Below are 12,230 nucleotides of genomic sequence, written 5' to 3'. Positions count from 1 at the left end.
GTTTGTTTTTCCTTTGTGCACACATTTACGCAATTCTGGAAATTTTGAAGACAGTTCATTAGCTTTTCCACATTTAAATTTACTTATGGGCCACAGAGTAGTGTAGAACAACATTTCTGATCTAGGAAAAAAACTACTTGCAAAATGCTTTGCATACATTACACTACTATTTGTTGTGTTTACTGATGGATGATCATGTATATATATATTTTCTCCTGTTGACACTTGATGAGTAGATTTTATCTATCTAGTTACTTTCATGTCAAAAATTGATTATTTTTGTTGATATATTAGTGCCTGTTTTCTACAGAGTGAGATGGTGCAGAGGTAATACTGGTCTTGCATTGGAGTGGGGTTCAAGTCCCTGTCCAGTTATCTAGGTTTTCATTTTCTGTGATTTCCATAAATTGTTGAGCAGAATGCCAAGCACAAATATTAAATTTGTACAATTTACTTGTCTTTTGTTCATGCATACCTCAAGGTTCTCCTTGATGGGATCTATGTGATGTCTGATGGATTGATTGGACACTGTCTGAATCTTCAATGACCTTATTGTCAACAAGATGTTAATCCATAATCTTTTTTTCAACCTTCCTGTCTAACACTTACTCAAATAACATGACCAAGAGGAAGATAGAGAATTTATTGGCGTTCTTCCATAGAGGTTCCGTTATTCATCTCCATGCTTTCTGTGATGTAAATTAAAGTAGCAGTTCTACCACACTGTTGCTTCAGTTCCATTATCTTTGCCTTGTGATGTAGATATTGCAATCAATTGTTTCAATAAGTTGGGGGTTGATATTTTAGCTTAAAAAAATAAAATAAAAATAGCATTTAAGTATAAAATTTTGGAGTTAATAGTTTATAAGTCAGTTTGCCTGTGGAAGGAACCAAAAAAGATTGGTGTGTGCTTTTGCCAGCTGTTAAAGGTCTTCACAAATATTTTTGTCTTACACAGGATTGATCAATTCAGCTCATTTAAATGTTCCGTGCTGTCTTATTTTGCAGGTTGGAATAGTTCATTGCTTTTGTTTGGTTTCTTACAGGTCAAGATTGTTTTGAAAATTGATAGTAGGCAATATATGGTACACAAAGCTGAAAATGAGGAAAAAATTATACAACTACTTCAGTTTCTACAGAGTGAGGGCAACACGGATCCCTGTACTCCAGAAGTAGGGAAACTTTGTGTTGCATCATATGAAGGCATTTGGTAAGTTTTTCTACCATTTCATATGAATCATGAACCATTATTTTTAGCTGAGCAGTAGTGTTTCTCCATCGATATTGTGAGAAAGGATTCAAGGTCGCTGTTTGTATGCAGAGATTACAGAAGCCACCGACAGAAAATCTTTAAAGTTGTTTAGCAGTAAAGGAGACTCCTTATGAATAGCAGGAGTGTCGAGTCATTGATAGAACGTGCGTGTGTGGGCGCGCGCCCGCGCGCCCTCACACACACACACACACACACACACACACACACACACACACACACACAAACTGTTCAATTGGCACAATGTAGGAGCACAGGCTTTCTAATCAGAATTAGTGAAGTAAGGCATCTGTCTAAGTTAATGTTACACCTATTCTAAACTTATGCAATTGTCTACATTATTTTGATGTTACAAAAAGAAATAAAATAAACAAAATGATATTGCTTACATTAATTTTTATCTTCACTGCTTTTTTGTTTAAAGTTTCATCTTGTGTATCACTATTTTGAATCATCGCCATCATCCTAACAGGCCCGCTAAGAACTTTTCATCTTTGTTGTCACAAATATTTTGCTATTTCATCTGAATATGTTGTGATTTCGGAGGTTGTGGTTATGGTAGAGCCAGAGAACACAACTGTTTTTTTTTTCTGAACACACAGCTGATTTCTTGTGTACACAAGTGTGATAATGTTAGTGTCTCTTGCTTCTGGCTATATTTTCTGCTCGCTGCTCTCTCATTTGCTTTGTAGAACTGGCAGCTGACAAACCCCCTATCGTGTGTCGACAACATGGCTACACGAAATACGCGAACACACTACTGGCCCCAATCTAGACTTTTAGCCATTCCTGCTGAAATGTATGCTATTGTTGAGTAGTTGTCCAATTTGAAAGTCAGTTTGATTCCGAATACAAATGGATTCAGGCAAACTGCAGTTCAAAAATGGCAGATGTTCATAAAAAGCCAAAGCACACAGTACAGATTCATATGGTTTATGGAATAATGAAATTCGCTGCCCGCTAACCACTCTCCTCACTGCAGTCACAGCAGTTCCTCCTCCAACCCTACCATACTGCTGTGCTTGAGCGATAGTGAGATGTGGACAGCAATATCTTCTAGGGTGCAATGTCGTGTGTAACAATAGAAACTAATATACAGGTAAAAGATGGCAATCAAGATTCAGTGCCATTCTTGAACTGGTGCTCATCCTGCGGTGTAGTGACGTCTGTTGGTGCTTATCTCCACAATAGGTCTTTCCGCTGTAATTTATTCTTGCAATAACAGTTGCAGTCTGTGTAATTTAATTTATTTCACCTATTAGACATTTGGTTCTGGATTAATTTTCTTTCTTGTTTCATCTTGAAGTCACCATATTGTTCTAAATATGATTAAAAGCTGGTGATGTTTTTCCCAGTAGTCTAATACGTAAACAGTGATTGAATTTGTGTGTGTGTTTATTTTCATCGTTCTCGATGTCTTTTTACCTCCCCTGAATTGCGTCTGAGGGACACCATTCTTCCTTTTAGCGACACTGTGCGGTTCCTGGGCCTCACTTTTGATTCCAAGTAGTCGTGGTTGCCTCACCTTAAAGACCTCAAGGTGCGGGCCCTGAAGGCACTGAATATTTTGAAGTGTCTGAGCCATCGGTCCTGGGGAGCAGATCGGGCGCGTCTGCTGCAGTTTTATAGGGCTTTCGTCCGATCGCGTCTTGACTATGGTTGCACCGTGTATGGGTCAGCAAGGCCTTCGTATCTGAAGATTCTTGACGCAGTACACCACGAGGGTATCAGGCTGGCCACTGGTGCCTTCCGTACCAGTCCCATCCCCAGCCTGTGTGCTGAGGTAGGGGAACCGCCGCTCGCCATCCGGCGGAAACTTCTCATGGTGCGACGGGTGTGTCAATTCCTTGCCTGTCCTACCTCCCCTGCGTACCCTACCGTTGCCCGACCGCCTATGGAACGTTTCTTTTTCCAGTCGTCCCAGGGCAACGAGACCATTTGGGATTCGTGCCAAGCATTTGCTCGAGTCCCTTGGTGTGGAGCGTGTGGCCCCCCGACGACAAGGTTTTACTCGCCTGCCTCCCTGGTTGCTCCAGAGGCCCAGCGTCCTTTTAGACTTGTCGGAGTACCGGAGGAGCTGCACTCCTGTGTTTGTTTATACGTCCTTATTTTATGATATTTTAAACCAGCATCCCGACCATGTACCGAGCAAGGTGGCGCAGTGGCTAGCACACTGGACTCGCATTCGGGAGGACGATGGTTCAATCCCGCGTCCGGCCATCCTGATTTAGGTTTTCCGTGATTTCCCTAAATCACTCCAGGCAAATGCTGGGATGGTTCCTTTGAAAGGGCACGGCTGACTTCCTTCTCCATCCTTCCCTAATCCGATGAGACCGATGACCTCGCTGTTTGGTCTCTTCCCCCAAACCAACCAACCGACCATGTACCAGTATTTACGGATGGCTCTAAATAGGGGGACTCCGTTGGTTGTGCTGTTGTTTTCCCTGATCGAGTCATCAAGTTACGGCTTCCTGCGGCGTTTACCATCTTTGATGCCGAATTGTTTGCGATCTTGCGGGCATTGGAGCAGATGAGATGTGTTCCCAGTCTTAAGTTCCTCATCTGTTCTGACTCCCTGAGTGCCCTTCAGACCGTGCAACACTTGTACCCAGCGGATACGGTCGTCCAGAACATCCATGATGCCCTACTCCACCTGCAACGGCAGGGGAAGGAGGTTTCCTTCTGTTGGGTGCCGGGGCACGTGGGTATTAGGGGAAACCAACTGGCGGATGTGGCTGCCAAAGATGCATGTTCCCTTCCTCATGTTGTTGCATGTGCGGTCCCCCTCCATGCTGTTACCTCCCTCCTGCGTTTTCGCGTTCTGCGTCAGTGGGAAGAGGAGTGGCTGGCAGTCGGTGAAAATAAGCTGCGTCTGGTCAAGGCCACCACGCGGCCATGGCGTACGTCCTACCAGTCATGCAGGCGGGATGAGGTTCTCCTCACTCGCCTCCGCATCGGGCACAGTCCCTTAACGCATGGTTTTTTACTCCGGCGGGAGGACCCCCCAATCTGCAGTGCTTGTGGCGTCCAGATTACTGTCCGCCACATTTTACTTGACTGTCTTTTATTCTCTGACCAGAGGGCGGTGGTTTCTTTGCCACCGGATTTGCCCTCTATTTTACAAGATGACGCAATGACTGTAGTTAAGGTCTTACGGTTTTGTGTCCTGTCCAATTTGTTGCCTCGGATTTTAGGGAGAGGGTTTTAATGTGCTGCTGGGTGACTGGCTCACCCAGGATTTAGGTAAGAGGTCAGCCAGTCACGATTACCTCCTTGTTTCCCTTCGGTTTCTGTTCTCTTTTCCTTGTTTCCCTTCCTTTTTAGTGTGTTCCTTCTCCTCTTGTTTTGCCTCTGTATGTGAGGATTTGGACCTGCGTCAGGTCTGTGTCTTTTAGCCGTTCTCCTTGTTCGCTGTTCGTCTTAGTCCCTTCACTGCATGTGTTCCTGTTTTTATGCGTTTGGGTGCTGATGCCCACGCTGTTTAGCGCCCGTAAACCTCAAACACAATCACACACAGTGATTGAACTTCTCACTTACATACCACTTCGCAAATCACTACAGTTTCTCATAAACAAGCAGAGTACTGAATTGGGTTCAGAATCAAGTAAAGTTTTTTGAAAAAGATGATGAATGTTACCTTTACTTAAAAGCTGCATAAATGTGTGCATACGGTATCCATACAGCTACATCTAAATTTACGAGAAATTTTTATTGCAAATCTGTTCAAACACAACAAAAGTTTATAAGTTGACAGAATTAATGCTATTTCCTTGTCAGTGTTTAAGCAGGGCATTAGACTGTTGTAGTGGCTAGTTCGGTTTCTTGCATATCCCTTGCATTGACATGCCCAGTTAAATGTTATATGATTGTTCGAGAAAGATTGATACTGTATTGACTGCCTCGGCATATCAAGGAAATCTCAAGACCCTTCAAATGAAAGCATTGTTTGCTAAGCCCTGCCCTTCAGAACACTTCAAGATAAATTTGTACAAAACTTCAATAGCCAAAGCTTCATCTGTAAATGTAAGACAGTCCGTCTATTAATCTATTAGACAATGTAAAAATGTTGACCTCAGTAGCAATTATTTTAATCTGCGAATATAAGACTATCCCATATTTTCTGAATGACAAATTTGGGGAAAAAAATCCTTGTCTTAGAGTACATATCGTATATTTCATTAAAGTGCCATACTCCCATGGCTTTTAATGTGCTGAATCAACAAAAAGCCGTATCACCCATCATACTTTTATACGAGGGTGAGTCATACGAAAACCTTGAATTTGTAATGGGTCATTCCATGTCAATTCAACCAATTTGAGAAAATGTTCCAGCTGATAGTCTCAGATTTGGCTGAAATTTAGTGCACCAATGCTACCAAGTGTGGAACACTCATGTACAAAATTTTAAGTTCCCCTGCCAATTAGTTCCAGAATTATGACTTGTAAAAGAAGGTGACGTGACCCGGAAATTGCAACCCGCATTTGGCAATCTATTTTCAGACCCAACTTCAGGTCTTAATAACTTTGGAACTATTCCGCACAGTCCAGAGAAATTTCTACAACCCAGTAACATCCACTTAGAGAACACACTCTATGAATCAAAACACCAACAACATATTTCTGAGGGAAAATAAAAAATTCCAAAATGTGATTAAAAAATGTAATACGTTAAAAGGTACATATTGTAGGTGTCCCCTATACCAAATACAATTCACTCAAAAAGGGTATAATTTTTTTTGTGGTAAGCTTAATGTGGCCTAAACACACACAGAACTCATCTTGCCCATATCAGTCTCACAAACAGTGTTACATGCACACGAAAATACAAAAATTTGAAAAATTACCTGAAAAACATGGATTTTCGAAGTGTGGTAGCACAAAAGGGACAAGTGATATCCAAGCCAAATTTCAAACACTGCATAAGTAGACCATAATATAATATGTGACAAAATTTCAGCTTGTTATTGCGAGGCATTTGTGTACAATAAAAGTTGACAGAGATGTAAACGATGTCAAAGTTAGCGTACGGAGGGCTATGCGTGAAGTGTTCAGTGAATTCGAAAGTAAAATTCTATGTACCGACTTAACAGAAAATCCTAGGAAGCTCTGGTCTTACGTTAAATCAGTAAGTGGATTGAAACAGCCTATCCAGACACTCTGGGATGATAATGGAACTCCAACAGAGGAGGATACGTGTAAAGCTGAAGTACTAAACACCTTTTTCCAAAGCTGTTTCACAGAGGAAGATCGCACTGCAGTTCCTTATCTAAACCCTCGCAAAAACGAATAAATGGCTGACATCGAAATAAGTGTCCAAGGAATAGAAAAGCAACTGAAATCACTCAACAGAGGAAAATCCACTGGACTTGACGGGATACTAACTCGGTTCTACACAGAGTACGCGAAAGAACTTGCCCCCTTCTAACAGCTGTGTACCGCAAGTCTCTAGAGGAATGGAAGGTTCCAAATGATTGGAAAAGAGCACAGGTAATTCCAGTTTTCAAGAAGGGTTGTCGAGCAGAAGCGCAAAACTACAGGCCTATATCCTGACATCGATCTGTTGTAGAATTTTAGAACATGTTTTTTGCTCGCGTATCATGTCATTTCTGGAAACCCAGAATCTACTCTGTAGGAATCAACATGGATTCCGGAAACAGCGATCATGTGAGACCCAACTCGGTTTATTTGTTCTTGAGACCCAGAAAATATTACATATAGGCTCCCAGGTAGATGCCATTTCCCTTGACTTCCGGAAGGCGTTCGATACAGTTGCGCACTGTCGCCTGAGAAACAAAATAAGAGCCTACGGAATATCAGACCAGCTGTGTGGCTGGATTGAATAGTTTTTAGCAAACAGAACACAGCATGTTCTCAATGGAGAGACGTCTACTGACGTTAAAGTAACCTCTGGAGTGCCACAGAGGAGTGTTATGGGACCATTGCTTTTTACAATATATATAAATGACCTAGTAAATAGTGTTGGAAGTTCCATGCGGCTTTTTGCGGATGATGCTGTAGTATACAGAGAAGTTGCAGCATTAGAAAATTGCAGCGAAATGCAGGAAGATCTGCAACAGATTGGCACTTGATGCAGGGAGTGGCAACTGACCCTTAACATAGACAAATGTAATGTATTGCGAATACATAGAAAGTAGGATCCTTTGTTGTATGGTTATATGATAGCGGAACAAACACTGGTAGCGGTTACTTCTGTAAAATATCTGGGAGTATGCGTACGGAATGATTTGAAGTGGAATGATCATATAAAATTAATTGTTGGTAAGGCGGGTGCCAGGTTGAGATTCATTTGGCCGAGCGGTTCTAGGCGCTACAGTCTGGAACCGCGCGAGCGCTACGGTCGCAGGTTCGAATCCTGCCGCGGGCATGGATGTGTGTGACGTCCTTAGGTTAGTTAGGTTTAAGTAGTTCTAAATTCTAGGGGACTGATGACCTCAGAAGTGAAGTCCCATAGTGCTCAGAGCCATTTGAACCATTTTTTGAGATTCATTGGGAGAATCCTTAGAACGTGTAATCCATCAACAAAGGAGCTGGCTTACAAAACATTCGTTTGACCTATACTTGAGTATTGCTCATCAGTGTGGGATCCGTACCAGGTCGGGTTGACAGAGGAGATAGAGCAGATCCAAAGAAGAGCGGCGTGTTTTGTCACAGGGTTATTTGGTAAGTGTGATAGCGTTATGGAGATGTTAAGCAGACTCTTAAGTGGCAGACTCTGCAAGAGAGGCGGTCTGCATCGCAGTGTAGCTTGCTGTCCAGGTTTCGAGAGGGTTCGTTTCTGGATGAGGTATCGAATATATTGCTTCCCCCTACTTATACCTCCCGAGATCACGAATGTAAAATTAAAGAGATTCGAGCACGCACGGAGGCTTTCCGGCAGTCATTCTTCCCGCGAACCACACGCGACAGGAACAGGAATGGGAGGTAATGTAGTGGCACGTAAAGTGCCCTCCGCCACACACCGTTGGGTGGCTGGCGGAGTATAAATGTAAATGTAGATGTAGATGTATTTGGATGCGTTTCTTTTAACACGATTTAGGAAGTAATAGTGCTGATGCAGACAGCTTGTTTCAGATACAGCTGCAGCAATTGTTGGGAACCATTAGGCAACAGAAACTTGGACAATGGTAGTTTTCAGGGACAGAATGAGTCGTGGTTAAGCAGGAACAACAAAGGAAACAAGCAACAATTACAAGTTACTCATGTTTCTAAGATTCAAGTTCAGACTGATCACTACTGTTGTGGAAAGTCAGTATGGAGGCAGAAGAGAGTACTAGTGGTGCTTTTGTTCAACAAGTTGCAGTATTGGTAGAGCACAAGCACCTGAATGTCATAAAACAACATATGGATCAAAATGTGGCATTCACTTCATACTGTATGATCTGGATGAATCGGACCAAGATTTGTTGCTATAGAGATCCGGGATACACCCTGTGGGCAAAAGAAGTACACTTCCAGGAAACTTTAGTGTTTGTTATCATCATATTAAAGTGTTTCTGGATAAGTATTCTTTCCTACAAAGAAGTTGTTTTGATCCATTTCGGATTCATAAGAAGACAGTGAAGTGTAGCCTCAGAGAAATTGATATAAAATCAGTATTGAAAGTGAATCGGTGCATGGGACTTAACATGAAACCAGGACAGAAGTTATGTTCCAGGTGTGTTACACTGCTAAAAAATGAAGAATATTCTGATAATTTACATGACAGTGATGAAAAGTATCTGTCACCTACAACCACAGCGGATGAGCAGTTAAGTACTTCAGTGACTGCTCTTGGTTTGTCTCCCATGAAGACACACAAAGTTGGAAAAGAAAAAGGGCCGAGCTATGGTAGAAGAAAACTACAAGAAGCTCAAATGGAATTAAAACACAAAATAGCTGACACACTAATGTTGGAAGAAGAAGAACTGTCTGCTCCAAAGGAACAGAAATCGTGCCAGAAATGCTCTGAGTTGGACAAAATTGTGCATGATTTGAAAGAAAAATGTGCCATATCCACACGCCATAAAAAAGTAGCTATTCTTACCCTTGCACCTTCCAGCTAGTCTATTGACTATGCTGCAAAGGAATTCAATGTTTCTACATATATGGGAAAGCAAGCTAGGAAAATAAAACGAACCCAAGGAGTGCTTTCACAACTTCAGCAGGCTCAGGGTAAGCAATTGAGTTCAGAAATAAAGTTGCTAGTGTTGGAGTTTTATGAAAATAATGACTACAGCCGAATAATACCTGGAAAAAAGACTATGTAATGACTGTTGCTATGCAACATATCAGAACTATATGTAGAATTCAAGGAAAAGTATCCCAATACCAAAGTAGGTTTATCATCTTTTTTCAATCTTCGGCCAAAATGGGTTGTGCCTGTAAGTGCAAGGGGCACACACAATGTTTGTATGTGAGACCCATCAAAATGCTAAGCTGATGTTTGCTGCTATAAAGGATTCTGGTCTGGATTACAAAGGTGCAATGAAGCTGCTAGTGTGTGACTTCAGTTCCTACCGGTGCATGATACACAGGTGTGAAAAGTTGTCATGGTAAGGCAAATCTTGCAGAACATATGAATAACAAACTGTATGGTGAACTCCTTATGGATAACGATGAACTTGTTTCTAATAAACAATGGACACACATGGATCACACAAGTCTTGAAACAAAGCAAAGTACAGTGGAAGATTTTGTTGAAATGTGTTGTCAAAAAACAGACAAACTGACCACACACAGCTTCACAGCAACACCACAATCGGCTTATCTCCAATTTTGGAAGGATAATTTGAAACATGATGAAATTATAGTAATACTAGACTTTTCTGAAAATCATGCATTTGTAGTTCAAGATGCCATCCAAGGATATCATTGGGACGACAGTCAAGCAACTCTCCAGCCATTTGCGATTTACTATAGAGGTGAATCAGGTGATGTGTCTGTCATGAACCTGTGCATTTTTAGTGACTTTAATTCATGCCCACATTCGCACTGTCGTGGCATATGTGAAAAACAAGCTGCCTCACATACAATGTGCGTAATACTTCAGTGATGGGGCAGCTAGTCAGTGCAAAAACTGTAAAAATCTCAAAAATTTATGCATGCATTACCACGATTTTCAGATTCACGCAGAATGGAATTTTTTTGCAAAAAGTCATGGTAAAAATGTATGTGATGGCATTGGTGCTACCATTAAGCACATGGCATCACAAGCTAGACTGCAGCACCCTATAAAAGGTCACATTCTAACATCTCTTCAATTATTAACCTGGGTACAGAAAAATATCTCTGGCATACAGTCATTCTATGCTTTGAAAGATGAGGTGAAATCAGTCAAAGAGTTGCTAAAAAGCAGACTAGAACACGTTAAAACTGTTGCAGGCACAAGGAGCCATCATCACTTCTCTCCAGCGGACTCTGACAATGTGCAGATGAGCAGACTGTCCAGTTATAACTATAAGTTCATGCACAACATGTGTCTTCACAGTGTGTCTGACTCAGGATTCAGAAGCAAAAGCAGCAACATACAACCAGGTTGCTATGTTATTGCTGTTTATGATGACAAATGGTACTTAGGAAGTGTTGCAGAGTGCTGTGACCCAGAAGGTGATGTATTTGTGAACTTCATGGCACCAGCAGGACCAGCAAGATCATTTCATTGGCCGCATTTGGCAGACAGGTGTTGGATTCCTTGTGAACATATTCTTATGACAGTTCCAGTCCCTACCACAGTGTCAGGAAGACAGTACAATTTGCCACTCAATGTACAGAGTACAGTAGCTAAAGTGTGGGAGAACTTCTGTTCGAAGCAAAATTGACTGGTTTTTAGCAGTTAAGGTGCAGTAAATATTAATGATAGGTTGTGTTAATCTGTCTATATGTTGTTGCTTAGTGATTAAACAGTTGTGGAAGAGGATAAGAAGAGGCAGAACAGTTTACGATATGTTTTTACAAAATTGTATTGTGGAACAACGGCCACATCACCAAATACATCTGTCAACTTCCATTGTACACAAATGTCTTGCAATAACATGCTGAAATTTTGAAATATGTCATTATGGTCTACTTTTGCAGTGTGTGAAATTTGGCTTGGATACCACTTGTCCCTTTTGTGCTACCACACTTTGAAAATCCATGTTTTTCAGGTAATTTTTTGTATTTTCGTGTGCATGTAACTCAGTTTTTGTGACTGATATGGGCATGATGAGTTCTGTGTGTGTTTAAGCCACATTAAGCTTACCACAAAAAATTTATACCGTTTTTGAGTGAATTATGTTTGGCATAGAGGGCACCTACAATATGTTCCTTTTAACGTATTATATTTTTTGGAATTTTTTATTTTCCCTCAGTAATATGTTATTGTTTTGGTTCGTGGAGTGTGCTCTTTAAATGGATGTTACTGGATTGTAAAAATTTCTCTGGACTGTGTTTAATAGTTCCAAAGTTATTAAGACCTGAAGTTGGGTCTGAAGATAGATTGCCAGATCCCCCTGCGGGTTCGGGGGTTAGAATAGGCCCGCGGTATTCCTGCCTGTCGTAAGAGGCGACTAAAAGGAGTCTCAAACGTTTCGGCCTTATGTGATGGTCCCCTCTCGGGTTTGACCTCCATCTATCCAAATTATTCCGAAGAGTGAGCCAATTGGGGAAGGGCACCTTACATGGTGCACTGTATCCTTCGTGCAATTAGACCTATTGCCGTCTTTCTCGTCGTTGCGATGGTGTCCCGCTCGTTTTCGATCTCATGGGCGATTACCACGCTGCACTCTGCAGTGTTTCTTTTAACTGTGACGACGACCTTGGCCATTTTTGCACCTAAGATCCAGCACGGTAGCCAGTCCGTTGTGGTGGGGTCGCCATGTACCCTCTTGGTTGTAGCCCCCTGACAACACAGGGATCGCTCTACTGATGCCTGCGCCGTTCACTCCCCACGTATGCCAAGGAGTAGATGCCCATCTCCCTG

The 12,230-nt window shown here is 41.8% G+C and overlaps 1 protein-coding gene across 2 annotated transcripts in view; it reads left to right on the top strand.

Moving 5' to 3' along the window:
- The window catches only part of LOC126480719 (uncharacterized), a 218,478-nt gene that overhangs the window by 86,195 nt on the left and 120,053 nt on the right, over positions 1–12,230 (top strand). For both annotated transcript variants that reach the window (XM_050103974.1, XM_050103975.1), the window contains exon 11: positions 1,047–1,210. In XM_050103974.1, the coding sequence (XP_049959931.1) occupies positions 1,047–1,210 (164 nt within the window). The remainder of the gene's footprint in view (positions 1–1,046; positions 1,211–12,230) is intronic.

Source organism: Schistocerca serialis, chromosome 5, assembly GCF_023864345.2.
Source record: "Schistocerca serialis cubense isolate TAMUIC-IGC-003099 chromosome 5, iqSchSeri2.2, whole genome shotgun sequence".
Taxonomy (NCBI): Eukaryota; Metazoa; Arthropoda; class Insecta; order Orthoptera; family Acrididae; genus Schistocerca; species Schistocerca serialis.
The sequence above is the reverse complement of the archived record's forward strand: the minus strand, read 5'-3'. Positions and strand labels throughout refer to the sequence as shown.